The sequence below is a fragment of the Pristis pectinata genome, chromosome 10, assembly GCF_009764475.1.
Source record: "Pristis pectinata isolate sPriPec2 chromosome 10, sPriPec2.1.pri, whole genome shotgun sequence".
Taxonomy (NCBI): domain Eukaryota; kingdom Metazoa; phylum Chordata; class Chondrichthyes; order Rhinopristiformes; family Pristidae; genus Pristis; species Pristis pectinata.
The window spans coordinates 84,085,636-84,112,871 of record NC_067414.1 but is presented as its reverse complement, the minus strand read 5'-3'; the positions used below and the strand labels follow the sequence as shown (position 1 = coordinate 84,112,871).

Sequence of the window (27,236 nt, the reverse complement as noted above, 5' to 3'; positions counted from 1 at the left end):
CAATTGACTGGATAGCAGTGCGCAATTTCCTCTAGGAGGTAAACAGGCCACTTGCAGTTGCGCTGAGGAGGAATCCGGGAGGGGAGGCAGCCTATCGGCGGGTGTGGGAGCCGACCCCACCCCGCGCCAGCCCGGCACCGCAGTCACGTGAGCCGCAGCAACAAGTCGTCCCCGCCGGCCGGCGTCGACAGCAAGGAGAGCCAGCTCCTGATTTGTCGCCGCTCCCCGACCGACTCACCGACGGACAGCAGACGGGCGGCGATGCGTTGGGCCGTGTTGTGCAGCGTCGCGCTGCTCTGGAGCGTCAGCCTGTGTGCAGGTGCGGTCCGCGGCTCCCCGTTCACCAAGTGTTGCCCCTCGGAGCCTCCACGTTTACGGAGGGACTGTCCGTCGCGCTAACCGGGAGGTCCGGCGTCGGGGCCGTTCGCTCTCTCCCCTCCTCGGGCCTTCCTCCAGCGGCAGCTCGCCTCATTCGGCGTGTTTTGTGCAGGAAAACCCGCTCCGCGCTTCTCCCTGCTCCTTAACGTTGACGCGCTCCTCGCCTCCTTGGCCGCCTGCTGCCTCCCCGGGTGGTGCCGAGGTGCTCACCCGCCGCCGTAATCGGCGCCAAAATGGTGGTCACGGATCGCCAAAGGTTTCCTCCGTCCCCTCTCTGCTCCCATCCTCCTCCTCACTTTCTATAAATCTTTCTAATGCTTCAAGGTGAATGGGATTTGCGATGGCCTGTGAAAAGCGCGGCGTTTTATAAATACTTTCTTGTTTAGGAATATCACTATCAAAAGTGATATAAATGTCAGTATATAAAAAAAACTTCATTGTTTGTAAAGGGCTTGACCTGGGCGACATTAAACGCACTTTGAACGCGTCTTCTATTTCTTTAAACATTTATTCTGAATTGGAGCCTTGTTACGGAATTAATTTGTTTTTAAAGTACTGTAGCAGCAAATGGCGGGTGGGGGGATTGTGTGGTGAATGAGTCTGCTGGGCCAAAATCCTGGAACCTTCCATAATGCTGCACAGGCTGCCTATTGCCACCCTCTCAGTGCCAAACAGGACAGTAATTGCCAGTCAAATCCTTTGAATTTTTTAAAATCTAGGTGTATTGAACAAGATCATGCAGATCTTAAATTTTTATGTTTGAAAATCCTGAAGGTGACCCCACTGAGATTTGCTTGATTTCATCTTTTTCAAAAGCTTGATATCAGAGCTTCCAATTTAAAATGGACCTTGTCTGTGATGTGGCATTTTTTAAAATCTTGATACATCATCATTGCTTGGTTTAAGTCCTGGAGCTTGCTACCCAAGAGCACAGAGGGAGTACTTTCTACAGAAGGGCTTAATAAGTTCAAAGTGGTGGTTCATCACCATATCAAGGACAGTTAGGGATGGGCAATAAATGCTGGTCTTGCCAGTGATCCCTGGATCCTGAAAATGGAGTTTTTGTTCTGAAAACTTTTCCACTTAACTTTGCTAATATATTTTTTAATTTCCTTTCTTCACCACCACTGACTGCAATTCTGCTCCTGAGTTAAATGATCCTTTATATCCAAATGTGTTTTTTGTTTTTCTTTTTAAAAAAAACCTTCCACAAGGACTTCCTCTAAATGCCATTCTTTTTTTTAAAAGAAAACTTCTCAATTATCTCTGTCTCAACGAGCAATTTCTGGAAGTTAAGCATGTTTTATTTCCTGTGCAAAGCACACTGCAGTAATGTGTTGCACAGTTCCAGATCCAATGAATATTTCAGCAGATATTCACTTTGTTTTGGGATGTGGTTCTGTTGCTTGGGAAACTGATTGCACCTTCTATGCTAACTTTGAATACTGTTTCAGTGCTGAAAGAGGTGTTGCTTATGCTACAAGATGCAACTTGTTTTAAAAGCAAATATAAATTGAAGATTTTGAAAATCTGATGTAAAAAGAAAAAGCTGGAATACTCACTAAGTCAGGCAGCATGTGAAGAAAGTAATGATGTTCTGGGTCAATAATCTTCTGAAATGTCATATTTCTCATGACATAGGCCATTGAGTCTATGCTAGCTCTTGCAGTGGAACTCTTTCCCTATACAAGTGATCTCTTCCCATGTTCCGGTAATGGAACTTTGCCTTTGCAGATCTTGCAAATCACTGCCCAAAAATTTGAGAAGCGGAATAAACTCCCTCTCCCCATTCTCCTGCCATCCATCTACAACTAAAAGTAACTTCATGGGATGGGTAAAGTTAGATTTACTAGATGCAGGAACATTAGAGGCCTTGGAAAAATGGAAAAGGAATCCAAATTCAATTGATTCAGTTAGACAAATATAAGGCCAAAAATAACAATCCTTTGGAAAACATTGGAGCTATGAAAGGGATTTCTAGAGAAGAGGTGGACAATTTGGAAAAACAGAAAAGGTGTATTTGCATAGATATATCATATTTATATTAAAAAAATTCCTTGTAACAATATCACACTGCTGAAAACCACTTGTATTTGGTACAGATACCAGATGGCTCAAGTTGCATTTCAAGGGTCAAACTAGTCATTAATGGAGTGAAAGGTTTTGTGACCTGGCTTGGTAGAGTGAGGCTTGTTGCTGCCTATTTACTGTGTATAGTTGATATTAGATTATAGCTCTTACAGAGCTTTAGGAGCAAAGAGATTATTCTCCCCGAACTCAACTTTTGGCAGACAGAAAAAGAATTAAGAGAAGTAAAACAAATTGCTGGAAATAATCAGTGGGACCAAGAGCATTAATGTTTTGGGTCAATTTCATCAATGTGGAATGTTAACTGCTTCACTTCCCACTGATGCCCCCTGACGTGCTGAGTTTTCTTTTTGAAACATTACAAGCATCTTCAGCGTTTTGCTCTTGGAGTAAAAGCAGAACCCTTCAGCTCACTGTAGGATTACACTTTTAAAAATTAAACTTCTCATTGTACTCAGCCTCTGTTGCTGCACCAGTTCCAAGGATGGTAGGTTCGGCATATGAGGAGAGATTTGAGTAGACCACACCTGTATTCTCAAGTTTAGAAGTATGAGATAAATCCTAAAACTTTCAAAATTCATACAGGGCTTGACAAGCTAGACGCAGAGAGGATATTCCTCCATTTCTGCCCCTGTCAACCCCCATCACTGCTGCAGTTGAGTCTAGAACCAGGGATCGTGGAACTGAGGGATAAACCATTTAAGACTGAGATGAGGAGAAATTTCACTCAAGATGGTGAAACTTTGGATAATCTTGATGAATGGTGATCTTAATGATGGAGAATGGGGGAGTAGTGACCAGGAAATGAAAGATCTTCTGGTTTCTGTGTGTTGAGGGCCCTCCCTCGGTGTAATAACTGAGATCATGGATTTGGTGAAATCCTGTGGGGGGGGGGGGATAAAAGAAGCAAACCTGGACCCATCATCAGATATTGAGGCCACATACTAAAGAACTCTTATTGTGAATGGCACTAGCTCCTCTGTCCCTTTCTTTCCTCTGGACTTACAAATATTTTTGCTGCCAAAGAAGTACTTTTGAAGTGTAGACATTAGCTGTCATGATCCCTATATTACAAATGACAACTACTTTGCACAGTAAGATCAAATAAACATTTGATGTGGTAATGGCTAATATATGCTATTCAAGGCATGATGCTGGCCAAACTGTCATTACATAAAACATAGAACACTGTGGTTCAGGAACAGGCCTTTCAGCCCACCACGTCTGTACTGAACTCAATGCTAAAATAAACTAAATTCATATCTGTCCAGTCTTTACCGGCCTATCTACTTGCGTAGGCATTTTCAGTGAGATATTGACTTGGATCCCAAGATCCCCCTCTACATCAATGTTAAGGGTCCTGCATTAACTGTATACTTTTCCCTTGCATTTGACCTCCCAAAATGCAGCATTTTTACACCTGCTGTTTTTCTGCCCATATCTGCAACTGATATCCTTTGACAGCCCTCTACACTGTCCACAACTCCACCAATCTTTGTATTCTGCAAACTTATTAACCCACCCATCTACATTCTTGTATATTAATGGAATATGGAAGGCTGCTAAGTGCTGGAAGGGTGTTATTCTGGCTGGAGGTCCGTGACCAGTGGTATTCTGCAGGATTCTGTGCTGAGGCCTCATGATGTTTATAAAACTGGTAAAGAAGGCATACAGCATGCATGCCTTCATTGACCGGAGCATTGAGTACAAGATTAAGGAAGTCACGTTGCTGCTATATAAACTTTGGTTAGGCCGCACTGGGAGTATTGTGTGCAATTCTGGTTGCACCATTACAGGAAGGATGTGGAGGCTTTGGAATATACAGTAGTGATACATCAAGAAAAGATCATTTGCATTCATTTTAGGAGACAGACAAAATCTCACCTTAATTAAGATGGCACCTCCAAAAATGAAGCACTTCATTGAAGTATTTTTTTCTAAAAATCATTACCTGAAAGCTTTTTGTACTGTCCCATATTCTTTGATACTGTCTTGCTCTTTTGGTTGTTTGGAGCTCTAAAGCATCTGAAAATTCTTGTATGCCTATCCTCAATAAAGAATTATATCGAGGGTGTGTACGTGTATACATTTTTTTCAGGATGCATAATGTGCAGAGGCTTAAAGTCATGTACATTCATTCATGAGATAAAAATAAATTTGTACCTGCTTGAATAGATGTCTAAGAATAGCAGCTGCAGCTGATTGTGTTATTTTAAAGTTGGTTGTAGCAAGGAAAGTCTAATTTCTATTATTTTTGGGGGTGGAGTGAGCAACCATTTGGATAAAGAACCAGATTTGCATCTGAAGAATACATTGGGGGAATTTCAGTTGCCTAATATTAAACTGGAGTGTGGTCATACACTTTGTAAATTAAGCCCAACAAGGGGTTGGAAAAATTCAGCATTTAGTTTTGGGAATTGGAGCTAGGCAGGTAGCAGAAATATTACTGGGAGAGCATTTATTTTGTGTGGTAGTGATTATAATTTAATGACATTTAGCATAATTATGGAATAGGGCAAAGGTTAAAAAATGGGACATGGACAATTTATTACACTGAGAAGTAGCTTAGAAAAGATGGTCTGGGAACAACTACTTGAAAGTAAATTGGTCTTGAACATTTGGAAGCATTTAAGGAAGAGATTTGCAGTTCAGGATAAACGAGTTCCCACAGGCGAGACTGCCCCCAATCCAGATAACCCTGAATGACAAGATGCATGGAGGGAAAGAAAATCTCCTGTGAAGTACCAGGAGGATGTGGCACCAGGAAGCCTAGCCGAATAACAAAACTTCAGAGTGAACTAAGAAGGAAATTAGTTAAAGGAAAAAGGGAGTGGAGGAAAAAAATACTAGCAAATCCATTAAAACCAGTGGATGATGGGAGCTATTGGGGTCTAAAAGTAATCTGTATGTGGAAGCAGAGGATGTGGGCAAGGTACTCAAAATCCTGTAGCTGATTTCACAAAAGAGGAGGGTGAATCCAGTGTTGTGGTTAAAGAGAACGTGCAAAATACTGGATTGGATGAACAATATAAAAGAGGAAGTTGCTTTTTTTTAATGGTTTGGCATCTGAAAGTGGGTACATCACTGTGCATATGGGGCTATTAAAAGAAGCAAAGGAGGATATTGCAGAGGCTTTGATTCTTCAGCCTTTCCTGGCTATAAGATTGGTGCCAGGTGACTCGGACACTTGGGGAGGTGCAGTGAAGCAAGGGGATATACAGTATTTGAGAGGCTATTAAGGGACTAGTAACGTATATTCAGAGATCCTTAAAGGTAGCAGGACCATTCATTAGGATGACTTAACAAGATGTGTAGGGTGCTTTCCTTTACTGAGGCACAGAATATAAGAGCAGAGAGGTTTTATTACAACACAGGAAGACATTTAACCTCGTGCAAGCTTCCAGGAGAACAACCCTGTCGGTCTCTTTCCCCTCCTTGTTGTGGCTCTGCAAATTATTCTCTCGCACAGGCCCATCAAATTCCTGTTAATTCTTTTTGCCATTACTTTGCACTAAGACACTTTACAGCAGCAAATTAACCTAACAGTGCATCTTTGGCATGTTGCAGGAAACCCATGGGGTCATGGAGGGAATGTGCAAATTCTGCGCAGATGCCACCTAAGATTAGGATAAAACCTATGTCCCTGGAGATGTGAGGCAGCAGCACAATCTGCTGTACTGCTGTGTCATCTCCTAGAACCACAACAGTCACACCACAGCTCAGTTACTGCATACACTTCCAATCACTGTGTTAGAGGAAAGATGTGATTGAACTGGAAAGGGTGCCAAGGGAATTTACAGCGATGTTGCCAGGATTGGAAAATTGGAACTAGGATTGATTTCTTCTTTGAAATGGAGGTAGCTGAGGTGAAATTTAATTGAGGTTCCCAGTTAGTAAACAGGAAAGAGCTGTTTCTCTTGGCAAACAAGTCAAAAAGCAAGGAATAGATTAAACTGCTAGGATTAGAGAGAAGATGACATGGTTTTGCAGTGAACATGGTGGGGGCCTGGATTTTGCAGCTGAAAAGGTGGTGAAGACAAACCCTCATTGCATTTGTAAAAAAAACAATTGGAATGTAGTTTTGAACAGCTGTGACCTGTGGCAAGGAGATGGGCAGCTTTTGTTTTAATTGTCAAAATATAGTGTGTTGAATGTACTTTCAATGATTGGAAGCTGCACCTAATGTTTAATGCACTTTATGTTTAACTTGTGTGTCTCAAGTTGAGGATGTTGATTATAGGATTTATTTTTTTTTAAGTACATCTCTAGACAGTCTCATCTTCAAATTTTCTGGCAAGTAGGCAAATTGAGTTTTCAAAGGCCTTGATTCCTGCCACTTGGCAAATTGTGCTAAAAGCATTAGTTTAGATGCTCCTTATTTGGGGCTCAGCAAAGTGTGTAATCTATGCCATGTTAGTAAAGTACTAGGCCAGGTGAACAGGATCTTTTTTATTTGATTTGGGCAGATTGATAATGGAATTTTGGAATTAATTGGGTGAATACATCAATATTTTTTTGATATTGCTCTGTGCCAGATGTTTCCATTGCAATGTACTTCGAGAAGCAGAGATTCATTGAGGGATCCTGGAAAAAGTTACTGCCAATAATATAACCCAGAAGTGTGTTTTTCTTCATTGAAAATACTGTTTAGTTTCCATTCAAAGCTGTTTTGTGTTAATATTGCTGTCTCACTTGTTTTAGTAGGAAAGTAATCTTTTCCTGTAGATAATTTTATTAGATTTTCAGAAAGCAGTGTTACCAGTTGGACTAACTGATTTATTTTTTTGTTTTAATATACATTTCTAGACCAATGCTCAGATTTTAAGGACTGCACTAGTTGTAATGTCAACAGCACAAGTGCCAACATCACCTGCCATTGGCAAATTTGCAAAGGTAAGGAATTATCATGTACTCAAGCTTAAGAATCACCACTTTTGTAATTGTGCAAGATATTTATCTGATTGATTTGAACATGTTACATTGGGAGTCTTGAGTTTTATGCAAGTTATGTCACTTAGAGCATTTTGCATTAGTAAGCAATAACCTTTTATACAAAATAAAAACTAAGTATACTTTGAGTACAGAATTGCAAAAGATTACAAGAGAAAGTAAGGCCCTTTGGCCCACTGAGGAAAATTGTTCTTAAAAGTCTTCAGATGTAGTTGAAGCAGTTTGGGAATTATTTGGAACTCTAATTGATATTCCAATAAAAATGGATTACCATTAAAATTCTAATATATAAACCATATTCAGACAGCATAGTGATGCAGCTGCTTGAGTCACTGCTTCACAGTGCCAGAGGCCCGGGGTTAATCCTGACCTCCAGTACTGTCTGTGTGGAATTTTCAGTTTCCCTCTGACTGTGTTGGTTTCTTCCAGTGCTCCAGTTTCCATCTGCATCCCAAAGATCTGTGGGTTGGTAGGTTAATTGGTCACTTTACATTGTGTGTAGTTGAGTGGTAGAATCAGTGGGAGTGGTGTGTTGATGCAAATATGTGGAGAGTAAAATGGGATTAATTTAGATTGGTATATATGGTAGCCGATGGTGTGGACTCAAAACAGCTCCTCCGGCCCACTGTGCTGTATCTCTGGACTCTGTATCCTCTGTCAAATAAACATAACACAATTTTGTCAAATAAAAATGAAAAATTATTTTAATGAAATAATTTGTAAAATAGACTTAAAGCCTCCTAGTTTGGAGAAGCTTAATAGCAGTCTATTGGGTTAAAGAAAAGGCCTTGTGGAAATAGCTTTATTTTAAATGTACTGAGTAATATTTGTGGTATTTGTAAATCTTTTTAGTAATAGATGCATAAGAAAGCGAGAAAGGAATTTTGTGGTATGGTGCTATTAGCAGAAGTGAATGTGGAGTTTGCAATGTACACCACTCCATCTGAACAATGTTCTAAAAGTGTTGCTGGTAGGTCCTGGTGGCATGCATCTAAATAAGTGAAAAGTAAGCTTAAATTGCTTTTTTCAAATTATTTGATAATGTGGAATCTACTATGGACATAAATATTTAGAAATATTTAGAAATATTAAAAATTTTGAATGCTTTGTTGGGAATCTTTAGAATAAAAGGAGGATCAAGTATGAGCAAGTCTTTTTTTCTCTCAGATTTGGCTTTTGTTGAGAGTTGAGTACTTTCAAATCCTGGTTATTGGTGGTGCTGGTTTCTTTATAGTATAAGAGAAAGCCATGGTCCATTGTACCCATGCTGGCAAGAGTTAAACCATTTAATCCCCCTTTCTCAACCATCTAGAAATAGAAACATCAAATGTTCATCCTGTTATGGTTCTGCTATTGGTTTGGTATGGCTATGACCTGTGTGAAGTAACCTTGTGTTGTTAGGAATTTGCTAAGATGCTACTAGACCTAAAATTGTAGTTAATGAGTAAGACTCATTGGTTGTGAATGTAGGTGTACTTAAGTTAAAATATCTGCTTACTTTGGCTACACTCTTTCCCCATGTAGAAATAGTGTAGGTACATGTGTCAAGTGGCCTATGTTGGATTAGTCTGGTTCTGTGGGCTAGGTTCAGAGTAGGAATGAAGGTGTTCTGAGAGAGACTGCTTTTAGCTATTAATTTTCAGATACTTGATGTTGGTGTTTTTAATCACTTACAGGGAGTGGACTTTGCTGGCAAGGCCAGAATTCATAACCATTCTAAATAGCAGTTTGATACAATTGAGTGACTTGCTAAGCCATTTCAGAAGGCAATTATGAGTCTACAACTGTCGGGCTGCTATTGCATACGGCAAACAAATTAAGGACTGAAATTTTCCATCCCTGAATGGATTAGTGAAGTTAGATATTCTATGGTAGAATTGTAGTTTCATAATTACCATTACTGATGACACATCCTCAATTAACTAAATTTAATTCTATTTATTAGCTTCCAATAGCCAGGCCTCCCTTAATGTCAGTAGCTTAGGGCAGAATTTCTTAGGTGCATCCAAGGAGGTTTCTTGGTGTGTGTAGATGCCCCAACCAGGGAAGGGACCATACTAGATCTCTTATTGGGAAATGAGCCTGGCCAGATGATTGGAGATTTTTTTTTGGGGGGGGGGGGGTTGAGGAGGAATGGGGGGTTGGGAATTGAGGCTAAATTTGGGGAAGGGCTAATTACAACAGTATTAGGAAGGAAATTGTGGGAGCGGCTGTTATTGGGCAAGTCCACATCTGATGTTGGAGTTGTTTAAAGTCCACCTGGTCAGAATTTGGGACCAATATCTTCCTATGAGGAAGAAAGATGGATGATGAGGTTTGGTCGAAACTTGATTAAATGACATTGTTACAAATTTAGCCAAAAGGGATGCATAGGTAAGGTTTAGGAAGCTGAAATCTGACAGGGCCCCTGAGGAATATAAAGGAAGCAGGAAAGAACTTAAACAGGGAATTGGGCAGGCTAAAAGGAGCCTTGAATTGTCCTTGCTGGGTAGAATTAAAGAGAATCCTGAGACATTTTGTACATCAAGGGTAACTAGAGAGTGGGTAGGACCACTTGAGAACTAAGGGAATTATACCTGGAGCCAGAGGAAGTGGATGAGGTAGTAAATGAGTACTTCGCACCAGTATTCACTAAGAAGGATATGGAGGAAGGTGAAATCAGGTGGGAGCATGTTGATATCGAGGAGGTGGTGTTGGGGACTCTTAAAGAAGAGGGCCTGATGGTATCTATCTCAGGTTATTGACAGAGACAAGAGGAGATTGCTGGGATAGAGATCTTTGTATCCTCAGCCACAGGTGAGGTCCTAGAGGACTGGAGAATAGCCAATGTTGTTCCTCTGTTTAAGGAGAACAACAAGGACAAACTAGGAAATTATAGGTTGGTGAACTTTGTCAGTGGTAGGAAGTGTGGAGAAGATCCTTGGGGATAGGATCAACTTGCATCTGGAAAAGCATGGATGTTAGGGATAGTCAGCATGGCTTTGTGTTGGGGAGGTCATGTCTTACAAGCTTGGTTGAGTTTTTTTGAGGAAGCGACAAAGATGATTGAGGGAGGGCTGTAGATGTTGTACACATGGATTTTAGTAAAGCTATCAGCAAAGTACTTCATGGTAGGCTGATCCAGAAGATTAAGTCACATGGAATCCATGGGGACTTGGTAGATTGGATTCAAAATTGGCTTTGCCGTAGAAGATAGTAGTGGAGGAGTTGTCTTATTCTGACTGGAGATCTGTGACCAGTGGTATGCTGCAGATCAGTGCTGGGGCCTCAGTTTGTGACTTAAATACAGACCAGTTGGAAATATGGGCAGAAAAACGGTAGATGGAGTTTAATCCAGACAATTGTGAGTTGTTGCACTTCAGGAGGTCAGATGTAAGAGAAAAGTATACAAGGAGGCATTCTGGAGGGCATAGGTGAGAAAGGGAAAGTCTAAAGGAGATGTGCAAGGCAAGTTTTCTTGCACAGAGTGGTAGGTGCCTGGAATGCACTATCAGGGGAAGTGTGGAAGCAAAGTTTGAGGCATTTAGACAGACACATGAACAAGCAAGGAATGGAGGGATATAGATTATGTGCAGGCAGATGTGCAACTTAAATTGGTATGGACATCATGGGCTGAAGGGCCTGTTCCTGTGCTGTTCTGTTCTAAATACCCTAGCTTCTGTGATGGGGTATGAACCATTGTGACACAGCTATTGCAAATATGTGACCAATTCTTCTGAGCTTGGTTCTGCGTTAGTGCTTGTGAATGGATTGTTTGACCAGATGCATGTGCTTTGTAAGTCAGGGTGGTGTAGTTATTACAAACCAGCTGTAGGTTGTACTTTTTATTAAGGGAAGCTGGTGCTGGGAGTGGATTCGTGTACCTGTGTGCACATCATGTCAATATCTGAACAAATAAGCATCAAGTTGTCTGTGCACAACAGCAGCAAAATGTGTAATCCTTCATCTCCTCTGATTTGCATCACTTGACATTGCACATTGCTGTAACTTCCATGGAAGTTCTTCCTGCACTTAATTGTGAAAACTGAAATTTATAAAACTCTTGTTTCTCCCAGTTGGATGTAATATTTGATCCTACTGAGATTTTTGAATATTTTTTGATGTAAGTGAGTTTTTGGTTGAATTTTGCATCTGAATCTCATTGGTGTGATTGATTCTTTAGCTTGCACTGTAATCTCCTTGGACTATGTAGAACATTGTACTGCATTAATTTTGATACTTTTCAGTACCTAGGTTTCTAATTTGCAGTCTGTGCTGCAGAGGATCTCCAGCAGTGGTAGTGAATCCTTGGTTACTTGTTACAGCATGGGAAACCATTAAGCCCATCAAATTCATGCCAGCTCCTAGCAGAGCAATCCCATCTGTTCCTGTAGCTCTGAAACTTTCTCCTTCATATGCCCATTAATTATCTCTGTTCTTTTGCCACCTAAAAACACCAGGAGCCAATTTACTATAACAGATTGCCACCGCATCTTTCGGATGTGTGAGGAAATTGGAACATCCAACAAGGCAGTCATGGGGAGAAAATGCATACTTCACACTAATAGCAGTAGGTCAGAATTGAACCTGGGTACCCAGAGCTGAGATGGAAGGACCAACTGCTGCACCACTTTGCTATCCTGTGGTTTCATCCTCGGAAAAGATTTCTAACTTATGGCCGCTATTTACTGCTAAATATTGACTAATAATTGATTGGGGTGCAAATTCCATAAACACTAAATAATGTGCACTGGATGCATAAAATGCTTTTTAAAATGGTTGTTACTTCTGTGAACGATGTCATGAGGGAAGATTTGCTAAATGGATCATCCAGAAATAGACCATCTAAATGCTTACACAAGGAACTTGTATTGCATTTACTGAGAGCAATGGACATACCTGTACTTGCATTGGTTAATTGGTGGGCCTTTTGCACAATTTAAGTCTTCCACTGAACCTTGTACTCTTCATGTGCTCTATTCTCAGTCCTATTTTAAACAGCATATTATTGCCTCTTTCCCCACTCCTTCCCATTTTGTTTTTTTTTCCCTCTCATTTTTGTGGTCCTGGACCAGAAACTCTCAACTCCTACATTTGAAAGGCAAGAAATCGGGCATATAAAATCCTCAGAGGGAGCAACAGGTTAAATTCTGTGAATGTTTCTCATGGCTAGAGAATCTAGAATTTGGAATAAGAAATTCACTGTTTAGTGCAAATCAGAAATTTGACTGAGGATTATTCTTCAAAACATTGGAATTCTTCATCAAGGTTGTGAATGCTCTTTTGATGAATATGTTAGCACTAAGTCGGTGTACTGCACCTGAGTGCATCCCTGGCACACTGGGGAACAAGGCATTGTGTTCATATCTAAAAATAAAAGTCAGTTAATAAGAAGCACCTGTGATATGAGTTTTTAAAAAGACGTGGAGGAGGAAATCAGTATGACATCACAGGCAAGTAATGTGATTTTTTTTAAATTATTTTGAAGAGGATTTGAACTCTTAGCTATTGCAAAATGTTTTTAAAGTGTCTAAAAACAAGATTATTAACTAGACTAAATTATAATTGTAAGTATTGTTTGAAAACTTAGTTGGTAATTATTGAATTACAATAGATGTTGCAGGGTAGGTGGTGTGCTGTGTCATGTGTGAGCTGGTGGACTCCATTGATCCACCTGTAGTAACTGTCTACAGCTTGTAAAATAGCTCTGAGTTGATGCATTAGAGTCTGAACTTTGGTCACTAATGCATCAGGGAGGGACAAGATTACCTAGATATGTTGTTCCAAGAATTGGTCACATCCCTTAGGGTAAGTACTATAGATTTGGTGAGTAGTCAGTGACAGGATGGTGTGCCTAAAAGTGAGGCAGGCATGGAAATGAGGCATTGGAGGAGCCCTTGTGCTTGTCCAATAAGTATGATTTCTTGCAACGTGTAAAGAAGAGCAAGATGAACAGACTGACTGCAACTTTCTGAAACAGGAGCCATTTAAGTTGGAGTAAAAAGGAATTTAGTAGTGATAGGGGACAATATACTATGTTCTGTAGCCAGAAGTATGAAGACCAAAGGCTGTATTGCTTGCCCAGTATCATCATTTTGGAGCTAGAGAGGACTGTGGCGAGAAGGAGAATCTCTAGTTGATGTTATGTATGTAGGTAGCAATATTATGGATGAGACTAAGAAAAAGATGCTGAGGGGATAAGTGATTTAAGTCTAATTTTTTTTAGAATAGTATTCAATCATGTCTTAATTATATTTTAACTCTGAATTACAATCAAATTTGCAAATCATTTTAAAAAAAATTAAATAAGAAAATAAGAAGTGGCCCAAACAACCTGCAAAGTGTAGATAGGTTGATGGGCAGAAATTTGGAATGTAATGAGGTTAAAAATGGGAAAAGTGGAATATTCAAATGAATGTTGTTGTACAGAAGGATCTGGGTGTTCATGCACACAAAACCATGTTGGCATGCAATCACACTAAGTAATTAAGAAGGCAAATTGACTGTTGACCTTTCTTGCAGGGGAGTTGCATGCAAGATAGGGAAATGTTGCTACAGTTAAAAGATCTTTGGTGAAGCCACATCTAAAGTACTGCATACAGGAATGTATTTGATTTGGAGGTAGTTCAGAAGGTTCACTAGGTTGATGCCTGGAATGAATGGGTTATGTCATGAGTGACATTGGTGTTGTATGCAGTGGAGATGAGAAGAGCGGGGTGATCTCATCGAAGATTGAATGGGCTTGATGGCATAACTGCTGAGGTGTTATGTTGTGGGCGAATATATAACTAGGTGGCATAGTTCAGAATTAGGGTTGACAACTTAAAAACTGAGTTAAGGCATCTTCTCTTATGGTTGTGAATCTTTGGAATTCTCTACCCCCAAGAGAGCTGTGGAGCTTGAGTCATTATAAATGTTCTAATATTTTCTTCCTTTGTGCTATTAGCACATTTGAGTAGTTTCTGGATAAAAGGGAAATCGAGCATTCTGGGAGAACAAGGTTTGAGAACAAGATCAGATCAGCCATAATATTATTGAATGGCAGAGTAGGTTGCTGCTGCTTTTTCCTCTGTTCTAATATCCAAAACTCAAATTTCTTGATTCAGGGATATGGTACTGATGTAGTGATTTAATCTTAATTCTATTAACTGGCAGAGCAGAAGCACTGTGATGCAGGTCTGTGCTTGCTCTTATCACCCCTGGGCATGATGACTGTGTGTGTTCTTGCAGGAGGGGCAGAGAGAGAATGTGACCTGCCATATAGGGGGTATATTGCAATCAAAAGGCATACATTGTGCACAAATGTTGGTGCTGTTGATACCCTTGATGTAAAACATCAAGGAAGAATAAAAATTCATGAGTAAAATTCTGGGATAGTTAGGGTAATTGGTAGAATGGCAATCCATCCACTACTTATGGGTGTGGGAATGAGTGGTGAGAAGCATGCACTGGATCCTTCTGAGCCATTAATCTGAGTAATTTCCTTGGATTCAAACATTTGTTTGGATTTTGTATTTGACTTTTTTTAATGATTCCCTTGCTGGTTCATTTCCATGCAAGTTATTCAGCAGTTATGATGTATTTCACATGTTCAACAAACTACATTGACTAATTGTAATTTGGCCTGTTTTTGTGGACCGCAAAACTGTTTAAATTGATTTGGATATAATGCACCAAATGGCCTCCTGCATTGTAAATAACCTTTTGCATAAACTGCTCTTAAAACACAAATTATTCTCTCAATGGTACTGTACAATGTGGGTGGTTGTAGTGGGTGTTTCCTGATACAGCTTCAATTAATTCTAGCTTACACATTTTTTCTATTATTATTTTAACTGAGCTAATAAAACTAATTGGGGTGAGGTCTTCATTTAGAATTGCATTGTGTTTTTTGGGTGCAGTAGTATATCGTTACTAGACTAATAATCCAGAGCCCAGAAAGGGAGATAAAGTAGTCTATTGTTGCAAGTACATGTATGCACTGTTGCAATGAAAAACTTACAACAGTATCACAGGCATGTAGCATTCACAAGAAAAATTAAACAGATTTATATACAATTTTTACAAGAAAGCACAATTACAAAAAAAACCAAAGTCCATTGTAGTGTTAAGTGGTCATAGTGTTGCTAAACTGTGGTGATTAGAATTGTGCTGGTTGGTTCAAGAACTGAGTGGTTGAAAGGAAGCAGCTATTCTTGAATCTGGTGGTGTGGGATTTCGGGCTTCTATACCTCCTGCCTGATAGCTGTGAAAAGATGGCATGGCCTGAATAGTGGGGGTCTTTGGATGTTGCCTTCTTGAGGCAGGGCCTCCTGTAGATACTACCAATGGTGGGGAGGAATGTGCCTGTGATGCATTGAGCTGAGTCCAATACTCTGCAGCTTCCTGCATTCCTGCACCTTCAAATTGTGTACCAGACCATGATGCAACCAGTCAAATCTTTAAACTTCCCTGGTGAGATTTTAAATTCCATTTTGGAATAAAAATCTAAAAATTAAATCTGGGATAAGGAAATGTAATCAGAAAATGAATTATATAGAAGGCACACACCATGTGAAGATGGGATTTCACAGGAAAGGGTGCAGAAGAGATTTGCCAGGATATTGCCTGGGATGAAGCATTTCAGTTATGAGGAGAGACTGGATAGGTTCGGTTTATTTGATCAGCAACACGTAGAAGTTCTAGACAAAGTGCTGGTAAACAGCAATGGTATAGATTGGTATTGATGTTCCATGTGAATGTAAGCCAAAAGGCCTGCTATGCACTAAGACTATGAGAAAGAACCCTATTTTTTTTCACTTCATAAAAAGTAGATAATTTACAAAAGGAGGCCTTCTGTCTAACTCTGGCCTGGACTACGTTTGTCTTGTCCCATATCAGAGTGCTCGACTGCCCTCTGTAGTGGTCTGGCAAGCAACTAGTTGCATTAAACTGCTATAATAGCAGTTCAAATAGAAGATTTACTACCTGTAGATAATTAGAGATGGGCAATAAACAGCAATGTTGATAGTAATGCTATTTTTTTAATGGGGTGTGAGCTGATGCTGCTTTCTATAGGAAAGTGTGGTAGATGTGTTGAGTATTAAGTGGAGAAGTTAGCCTTTTATGGCTTGGCAATTCAAGTACTTGTCTAGATATTTAAATGCTGTGAGTATCTGCTTCCACCACCCACTTGGACGGTGCATTTTTAAATTCCATTCATTCTTCTAGGTGGAAAAAATTCTTCCTTGGGGGCCCCCTCTACTTTGTCCTCTGGTTTTTGACTGTATGCAAAAAAAAATTTCTTACTACCTACTCTTTCTACGCCTCTCATAGTTTTGTATATTTCAATCGGGTCCCCTTTGGTTTCCTCCACTCCAAGGAAAACCAACCCAGTCTCAAAATGAAACACTTCATCTCTGCCAACAACTGGTGAATCTCTCTGCACTCCCTCCTTTGCAATCACACTCTTTCTATAGTGCCATGACCAGAAATGTACACAGTACTCTAGCTGTGGCCTAATCGTTGTTTTATAAAGCTGTACCATAACCTTCCTGCTCTTGTATTCTTGTAATAAAGGCACTTCATCCACCTGTGTTTCCAATTTCAGGGATCCTTGTAAGAAGTATGATTGTTACTCTGTCATGCAGATTTGCATGCATTTCTAGTTTGGAGAGTTTTAAATTGGCTTTTAATGCATGGAAACTCGCTCTGAACTGCTGAAAATCTAGGGCTTTAGCATTGTCCTAGAGATATAATTGATTGGGGGGGCGGCGGGTTTTGAGAGGGGGCAATAGTGGGAGCTTGAAACTACCCTAACAAAGTGGGCACTCTAGCATAAACCTGTGCTTGAAGCTTTTGATTTTGTGTACAATTAATTTTTTTAATGCATTGCAGGTAGTAATGAATGTGTAAGAAATGTATCATCAAATTGCTCAGCATTGAATGAGACCATGTGTACAGGTGAGCCAAAACATCCAATTCATGTCCTGAGCAGTGCAGATTTCTAATGACTGTAACAAATGCAATTTGAATATGTTATTAGTAAACTGATTAAAGCCTGGTTAAAATTAGAAGTAAAGGTTCAGAAGTTTAAATTCTAAAGATATGGTAATCAAATCGTGGTTAGAGGGCAATCTGATGTTTGAATGGACTTTTTGTAAGAAACTAACGTTAAACATCACTCATCATGTAATTAAGAACTGTTTTGAGACATTTTGTAAGCTATATTCTTCCAAAATGAGTGTGCTTGCATATGTTGATAAATTACTAAGTATGGCCCTCTGAGTCCTGCCCTACATAAGGTAGTCCTTTTTGCCATTTAATAAATAAAACTGACTAAACTAAGGGCACCTTAACTGTAAATGAAACAGTTGTTCGTGTTTTCCTTCAGCAATATTTTCAAAATCTGGAAGAATTTGGCTTTATAGCTTTAAATTCCTTAAATTGAATGAACTTTTGATTAGTCATTAATCCAGTAACCTGATAGGAGTTAAAATTGCCCACAATGCACTGTGGTTTTGTTTCTGACTTTCTATTTGAAATTTCTCCTTAACTTGCAGACTGAAATAAAACTTTTCCTTTGTTTTAAAGACATAGTTACTAAATTTGTTGATAGAAAGGTAGGATGAGGATGTTATAAAGGGATATAAGTGGGTGCAATGAGTGGGCAAATATCTGACAAATGGAATAGTCTCTGGGACAATTTCACATATTCCATTTTGCCAGGAGAGATTTAAACAAAAATGATCCAAATAGTGAGAGGTGATGTGATGCTGCTGACCTGGGTACTGCTAGCATTTTTTATTTCCAGAAACTAGTGTTTTGATTTCCAGTGCCTATATGAGTGAGATTAACAAGCCTGACCACCTATTTTCTTGTATTATTTAATTGGTCTTGGTATCTTCCCTGTCATAGACATTAGCCTTTTTTTCTTCACACCTGCCCTTCTCTGCTTAAGAGTCATTTGAATTCTAACTTTTACTGGTTCTGATGAAGGGTCATCAATGTGAAACGTTAGCTTTTTCTTTTCAGATGCTGCCTGACCAGTTAACTATTTCTAGCATTAGCTATTCTTATTTCAGATTTACAGAATCTGCAATTTTTGCTTTTCAATTTTAAATTTTTTGTCATACTAACATATTTAAAATGCAATTGTCATACTCAGTTTTCATTTTGTTCTTTAAATGTTATGCCTAAAGCACCATTCTGTATTCCAGCTGCAGCCAAGATGGTATTTATAATGACACTTCTTTTCCAGTGTCACTTTTCCAGTTTACTTTTATTTTCTAACCCTCCCTATCTCTAATGCAACACCCCTCTGGTCAGTGTTTCTGGTCCCCCTGAGCAATCAGTTTTTAAATTGTTCTGCCGTTGCATGTCATGCTTTGTAACTGAGGTCCAAGCTCAGGAATTCCTCCTTTAAAGCAGGAAACCTAAGTTTAAACTCTTTAAGGGGAAACATTTACATTACAGTGCCTTAACAAATCTGTCTCTCTCATATTGCGAAGGATGGCATTTAACAGGATTTGGAGCTTTTTACCAAGCAAAGCAACTAAATATTCTCTGACTTTTTTGTCTTTCTAACATGACTTTTGAAATTTGAATTTTGACCAAGATGACACTTTTGTTAATGTTCCTATGAAAGATTTTACTATGTTGAGAGTACATATAAATAAGTTTTCATTCTGTAACATCCCCTTCATAAAACTAATTGTGTTAGTAATCTGAAAATAGTTTGGGCTTCATTTGGGGAGTTCTATGTATTCTTTTGGGCATCTTCTCTGTACAACTCAATTCAATACAAACTACATAATCAAAATCTCTTCTGTTCCCCAAAATAATTTTCATGTTTATCTGCATTGAATTGCTTTTATATGTACAATGGACGTCCTTTTCCTTTATTTAGTTTGCTGTGTCCCAAGTCAGACAAATGTACATTTGCTCCTACCTCTGTTTTTATTCTTTATTCTTCCCCCTATTTAGCATGCTGCTTTATTTTTATCCAGTCAAGATCTTTTCAATGTTTAAAAAAGGTATCTTTAAAATTATTTTCTGCTTTTTGCCAGGTACAGGTCCAGTTAACCCCATGTGAGACAAGAAAATATTGCTTCTAAGTTTGCCTTTAAAGTGGAATTTGAATTTAAAATAACTTGATATTGTGGGTTTACATTTTGCAAATTTGTATACTGTGGTGTAGTATCTGAGTTTGCTGGATGCAAATTGACACTATTTTTTGTTTAGGCTTTGCAAATACAACTGAAATTCCAACTTCACCTCCGACTACCGCTTCCACTTCAGGTAATTGGCAAATCTGGAATTTCTGTAGGTAGCTGTGCTTCATCAGTTTTCGATACATTTAAGATCCATAACTCTATAGCTTTTAAATTCTGCTTAATTGGGATTTGTACTGTGCTGTCTGGGTGTAAATGTGCTGGTTGCTTTAAAATCTCTTTCGTACTCTTGTCCTTTAGCCCCTGCAAAAACAACTGCAGTTCCAACTACTTCACCTACCAATTCTACAAACTCTACTTCAGGTAATGGGGGATCTCTAGGGTTTCAGTGGATAAAGAATCATTTTAGTTTAACTGATTTACTTTTTTGTTGGAGATGCTGATTTGGTTAATTGAAGAAAGATGGAGGTACATTGATCTATAGTCAGTTTGAATCCAATTCCTGGAATTTCCCAGGATCTTATGAATTAACCAAGTAAATTGCCTTATTGATGGGGGTATTGCTTTCATAGGATAACAGTCAGGGTACTACTGTCAAAAAATTACATTGACATGCACATATTTGGCATCAAGATCTGTTAATGATAACATTTTGGTTACTGAAGTGTAGTGTCTGATTTACATTTGTGATAAGTAACTTTTTTAAACTGTTCTCTAGCTGTGCCTCATCTTTGGTTAATATATCCAAAATATGGCAAGAAATCTGGATTGCAAATTGCTGGTTATAGTTCATAGAACAAAGTAAAGCCAATAGTTTTCCAGCCAGAGTACATATAAATCTAGTGACATCTGTGTTAGAGCTTCAGAAATGGAAACAGTAGTGGGCCTTGTGTCCTTCAGCATTCTGTTCTGCTATTCAATAAGATCATTTTCTACAGCATTTGGGACAGGATTCCAAAGATGCACTGGGTGAAAATTGCTTCTCCTTTCAATCCTCAATTAAGGAGCCCTTATTGTGAGACACTGACCTCCTGGTTCTAACCAGGGATAAACAACATGCCAAGATCTGCCCTGCCAACCTCTACACATTTTATGTTTTAATGAGATTACCACTTTATTATAAACCCTAGATAGCATAAGTCCAGTCTGCTCCTTGTAGGACAATCTGCAATCTACCCCAAAAAAACACATCCAAATAATAAATTATTGTACTCCCTCTATCACTAGTATATCCTTCCTTGGGTAGGGAGAATTCTATTCTAGGTACAGATTGACCAGGGTCTTATAGTAAAACATTCTTTAACTTGTACTCAAATTTTCTTTCAATAAAGGCCATCATATCATTTGCTTCATAATTGCTTGATGTGTCTGCATTTTATTTTTTTATTTGTGTTTTGGGTTGCTTTGAACACTAATACCTTTTAATCTCGTATTTAAAAATGCTCTGCTTCCTATTTTTTAATTTCTAGCACTAATTAATATCTTCTAACACTACATAAACTGGTGTAGTGAACTGTAGCACTTTTGTAAAAGTACAATTTAGTGTGCTGATGGAGATTAGCATGCTGTTATTCTTGTGCCATAACAATATAAAGTACCTGTTAATTGTTTATTATTTCTGATGGCTAAATAAATTGATTCTCTATAGATTTAATAAGCTGTGATAGCATTTGTGGAGTTGGCAAGAAAGTGCTGAATAGTTTATGGTTATTGAAACTTTTGCATGTCATGGCTTCAGGCTGATTTGTGGAATGAGGTTTAACTGGCTGTTTAGCTGTTTTGAGTGCATGTTTCCTCTTCCCCCCCCCCCCCCCCCCCCCCCACCCCACAAAATAGCAAACTAAGGGCCTTGATGCAATGGATTTAAATAACTTCTCCCCTCTGTATTAAAAACATGCTGGAAACGCTTGGCAAGATAGGCAGCATCTGTAGAAAGAGAAACAGCTAATATTTCAGGTCTGGAACCCTTCAAAATTGAGGAAGAGAAAATAAGTTGGTTTTCAGCAGCAGAGAAGGTGGTAAAGGCAATGGTGGAACAAAGGGAATGCCTCTGGTAGGGTGGGACCAAATGACTTGTTCTGCTACTTAACTCCCATATTTGTCTTATTGAATCGTACAGCACAGAAATGGGCCCTTTCAGTCTCTTTCGTCCATGCAGACTGTGATGCCTATCTACACTAATCCCGTTTGTCCACATTGGACCCATGTACCTCTACGCCTTTCCTATCCAAGTACCTGTCCAAACGCACTTTAAATGTTGTAACTGTGTCTGCCTCCACTGCTGCCTCTGGCAGCTCATTCCAGATATTCACTACCCTCTGAGGGGAAAAGCTACTGCTCAGATCTCCTTTAAATTTCTCCCCTCTCACCTTGTACCTATGCCCCCTAATTCAGGCCTAATCCTGCTCTGGAAAGGGATTATGACCATCTATCCTATCTGTGCCCCTCATATTAATTGTATAAACCTGTATAAGGTCACCCCTTGGCCTCTTGCATTCCAATAACTACAGCCCTCCATTCCAGGTCAATATCTTCTGCACTCTATTGTTACCACATCCTTCCTGCATTATGGCAATTAGAACTGTACACAGTACTCCACAAGTGCAGTCTAATGAATGTTTTAACTGTAATGTGTTGTTAATGTTAAGGCTTTAGGACGTGCCCAACAGGTCAGACTATATAAATAGAAAAGAAAAATTGGAGGGAAAAGAGTGACAGGTGGGAATGGGCATGTCCTGTCTGTCTGTGGCCACCTGCACTGTTAAAATGAGGCCCAACAGAAGTTTGAGAGACAACACCTGTTTAGGCATGTTGCAGCTTTCAGAATTCAATATTGAATTCCCCAATTTAAGGTAACTTGTTCATTGTGTCTGAACTGGCTATTTCTGTGTCATGCTTTGGCCTTTTTACTTCCTCTTTGTATAGTCTGGCCTGCTAGTTGTGTCCTACAGCTTTGCCATTAGCAGCACATTGCACAAACAAAAACTTAATATGGCAATTAAGTAGTAGATTAAGTGATTTTTTTTTAATCTTGACCTATCGGAGTTATTCCCTTTGTTCATCCCTCCCTCACCTTCTCTGCTACTGAAAACTAACCTGTTTTCTTTCTCAGTTCTGATGAAGTCTTGGACCTGAAGTATTGAACGTTTCTCTCTCCACAGATGATGCCTGGCTTATTTGATTGTTTCCAGCTTTCTCTGGTTTTGTTTCAGATTTACAGCATCTGAAGTTTTTGATTTTCATTCCTTGGCTTTTGGGGTGGGCTGGTGAGGGAAGGCACATTTTCTTTGGTCAGTGCTGAGCTCAGGCACCTTACCACTGGCCGTGGGAAAAGAGGATTGTTTTGCACTTTTGAAGACAAGCACAGTGATTGGGGTAGACTAACCCTGCTAGCTTTTTACTTTGTCTTGTTAATTCACTTTAATATCCAAAAGTACCACCCTTGGAAGCTTGTATCAGGGTGCTGAATTTTAACAACTTGTAGCTTCTGAATGAAGAAATTTCACATTGTAGTCCAAAACTGCCAACCCACTTATCTGGAGCCTGTACCTTAATTCTAGATTGTCCATCTGCTGGAAGTAGCCTCGCAGCATCCAGCCTGTCAGTCACTTGAATCCATACCTTTTGGTTTGACGAGCTTGTTTCTCATTCTTCTGAATTCCATGTTGATGGTTTTAACCTCCATTAGGCAACGCATTCACTTTAAATCTATCGCAAACTTTCTGCTATGACTGGTCCAGGGTTTTCTATAAGAACAGTCACTATTTTAAAGTGAGGTGGGAATGGTTGCTATCAGTGAGGACATGCACTCAATATGAATTGCCACCTTCAACATGGGTGGGTCAAGAAAGGTGGTTCAAGTGAACTCTCTGGCCAAAATGGCTGTAGCAGAACTAGTACTTTAAAACAATTTCCCTTCCCTATTGTTTTCCCTTCCCTTTCCCTGTCAAGTGCAGTCGCTGCAGCTGAGATTAACACTCCCGTGTAGGCCTCTACAGTCACAACAGACACTGCTCTTCCACTACCGACTGAAGCAAGACTCTCCATGTGCAGATCCATGATCTTGTGAGACTAACGGATGCCACCACCACAAAGACCCTGTAGTCTTTAAGTATTTTCTTCATCTATAATGTTTGTTGTAACAAATTCTAGTTTTGGAGGAAAAGAACAAGACTGTCAAGGTTGGCCAGTTTTCTGTCTCTATTCTGAAAAATCCTTTGGCAAGATCAGTTGCTAGTATTAGTGCATCAAAGCAGCAACAAAGTAATTTGCAATTGTTTTGATTCAGAACATGGTCCAAAAGGGTGTCAAATCTTTAAGTGTTGCCATTAGCATGGCTGCTTCAGTACAGAGCTGTAAAATGATACTGTTGGGATGTTCTGGTGAGTTGTTAATACATGGTCCTTGTTATAGTACATAGGATTGTTAAAACTTGTGATTTTTGACTGAGTATACAATTTTATTTTGTTCTCTTCCCTTCCATTGTGCAAATCCATTACTTCTGCAGGGATCACTGTGGTCACTCCAACACACACCACCACGAGTCTTGCTACTACACCAGGTAAATGTAAAACTAAACTTTAGAATATGTAATAACCTTTATATCGGTGGCTGAATTTCCACACTAGTAGTCTATGTATTTGGATTCGTACCAGAGACTTGTTCTTCAAGTTTGTTCATGTATTGCTATATGTGAAAATTATGCTATGAGTTCAATTAATTTGAGGGGATTGAGAATCTTGCAGCTATCTTGATGAATTAAGTCAGAGTTTTGCAGTAGTATTTGTTGGGAGAAAGGGACCTAATAAATTTGCTGCTCGCTGACCTCTTGGGCGATCAACTAGTATAGGAGATGTTATTACCTTCTGTTTTTACATCTGTCCTCTGCAATCCTGTTTGAATTTTTGTACATTATGCTACCTTTTCCTATCATTGTCTTCAACTGCTCTCAAATCCTTTTTAAAAACTGTTTTTTGGCAAACCTAAAATATAATTCAATACTCTGGTGCAATAGCATAAGATTCCACATGCTTTTAGTTGGTTTCTGAGGAAATATGATAGCCATGTTTCTTTGCCTGCTACAGCATGACCATTTAAAGGAAACTCCATTACAGCCTAGCATTGAATGCATTTCAAAACTGGAAACTACTAAGATGTATATTTGCAAAATTTGGATTTCACTCTAATGAATATTTATGGTTTTCTGCAGGTGCAGCAAATAGAACAACTGGCTCACCACCTGTGCCACACAGGAATTCTACATTTGATGCTGCAAGTTTCATTGGGGGGATAGTGCTTGTGCTTGGACTGCAAGCTGTAATCTTTTTTGCTGTTAAGTTCTGCAAAAGCAAGGATAGGAATTACCACACACTTTAAGCATGTTGCTGTTGGACTGCAGTGTCTTGGCTATTGCTTATATTGGTCTGCTGTGTAAGGATAATTTTTGGGAAATGACACACCACTCTTTTAGAATTAGCCATATCTTAATGGGTGTACATTGTTTAACTTTGATTTGACTTTGACTTGCTATTTGTTGAACAGGGATGTAACCTTCAATAGACCCACACTTCATTTATTATTGGGCACATGGATTTATTTGGGGGAGGGAAAAGCCATGCCTTAAGTAAATGTGGCCTTATTCATTCTAAATATTTGTGCTCTGAAAATGGGCCTCCTTGAAATCAGATATTCTTAAATTCATGAAACATTTTATGTTTAAGATTTTTTTGTGTTAAAAGATTGATTTGTGATCTAGAGCTGCCAACTGGGATAACTGCTGGGATAAATGGCTGTAAATGCTTTTATTTAGTGGAGTAACTTGGTGATTTATCTTGGCCTTGTGTACATCAAGCAACAATTTAATGGCCTCCTTATGAACATGGAAGTTACAGATTAATTTTATAATTTTGGATTGTTTGCACTAAATCCAGGCTTTATTGACTACATTAGTTTACATCCTTTGAGTAAATGCACTCCACCTTCAATACAGTATACTTGATTATTGTAAGCCATGCTTGAATGAATTGACAATATGAAAGTATATTGTTCACTTAATGTGAAGTTCACCGGACATTTGAAGATTTCATATAGCTTCAGTGACTCCATTGCCATTGGCCCTTGTGAAATACTGCATATTATGGTACTTTCGCTAACTTCTGCTTGATGAACAGCATCTGCCTTCTATTTACCTGTTTTGTATAAAGTGACAGAAATAGGCAGATAAGAGGATTTAACTTTTTTTGGTCTGGGCAGTTATTACTAAAGTTGGTAGCTCTTGGAATATTTAATGTGAAGAATTTAGTATCTTAGCTTGAAATTTTGTTAACATGAAGATTGGAAGACAATCATTTCGGATTAAATTATAAAATCTTGAAATGTAGTACAATATTGCTGTTAATCCTGGGGTTGGTCATGTTTCATCTTCTAAATGATTTGGTCAGTTGTGTACAACTTCAGTTGTTGCTTTCAGGTTGGATCAGTATGCTCTCAAGAGATAGAATTAACTTGTGTTAAATAGGAAAGTTAGTACACTTGGGATTTAAAACAAAACCTCAGTGGTCAAAATCTGATTTGAATATGGGCAAACTGTTTAGAGATTGTTATATTGGTAGCCAGTGTGATATTTTCTCTTGAACAGTGGAAAAATTCTTCTGTCTCCTTTCCTTGCAAAAAATCTGCAACTTCTCGTAAATTTGCAAAGTGGCATCAAAAGCTGTGAGGAAAATGTTAGGCCCTTCAAGTAAAGGTGCATCATGACTTTTTAGTTCCTGGAATAAAAAATTTAGCAAAGCTTGACATTCTGAAAATGCACACTCTTCCAAACTCCCAATCACCATCCCACCCTCTCACTGGTAAAATAATGGTAAACTATACAAGTGAAATTGCATCTTTAATAAAGTAGAGGTGCTGGTCATTTGGATAACCAGAGTAGTTTCTGAATGCTTAAGACTTGACTTTTTTTTTTGATGTGAAATATTAAGTCTAAACTGATCTTGCAACATCCAAGCTAATGCCCTCTACTTGTTCTAACTTGAATATGATGCATTATGCTTGTACCTTCGCTGCACTTGGAGTGTTTTGTGTGTTATCTGAGACCAAAGGGACTGTCATTTTTTTTTGTGCAGCCTGGTACACCTTTTACAACTTCATTGCATTAAGTTATGAGTGAAGCCTATGTGAGTATACCAAGAGTCTGAAATTGCAGTCAGCTATTGGGGGTCTTTTCATCCATGTTGCTTTTTCACCTGCTTTAATAATTGCACTGAAATGTTCACTGTACAGTACCTTGTAGATGTATTTGCAGATTATATTGCTGTCATCCAGATACAGGTGCTCAAGGTTTGCACTATATCTAGGCTTGAGAATTGAATTCTGGTTAAAGTGCCTTAAAGGATAACTTGCAAGCCATTAACTTTAAGTATGGCCAAAAATGGAATTGGAGGATTGGTTTGGGGGGAGGGGGGGTGGGAGTTAAATGAAGAAAATGTGTTAATTTTATAAAATGTTTTGGAAGTGCTTTGTTCAGACCTCCATACTCTTCACTTGCCAAAGTGTGATGTAATGTGTAGAACCTGAAGCATTTTTGGGTACCTGCTTTACCTGTGATATCGCGGGGTGTATAAACACTTCACAATATCTCTAAGAACAGAATGCTAACCATACCAACCAATAAATTTCATGTTTTAATTA

The 27,236-nt window shown here is 39.0% G+C and overlaps 1 protein-coding gene across 2 annotated transcripts; it reads left to right on the top strand.

The window, feature by feature from the left end:
* The first annotated feature begins 14 nt into the window (after positions 1-14).
* Positions 15-27,236, top strand: cd164 (CD164 molecule, sialomucin). 2 transcript variants are annotated; one of them, XM_052025137.1, is made up of 7 exons: positions 15-319; positions 7,273-7,359; positions 17,272-17,337; positions 19,618-19,674; positions 19,848-19,910; positions 24,055-24,108; positions 24,757-27,236. In XM_052025137.1, exons 1-7 carry the CDS (start codon positions 262-264, stop codon positions 24,921-24,923), a joined length of 552 nt encoding a protein of 183 aa, XP_051881097.1. In that variant the 5' UTR covers positions 15-261; the 3' UTR covers positions 24,924-27,236. The 2 variants fall into 2 exon arrangements, with proteins under 2 accessions (XP_051881097.1, XP_051881098.1); XM_052025138.1 differs by lacking the exon at positions 19,848-19,910 and having other exon boundaries at positions 64-319.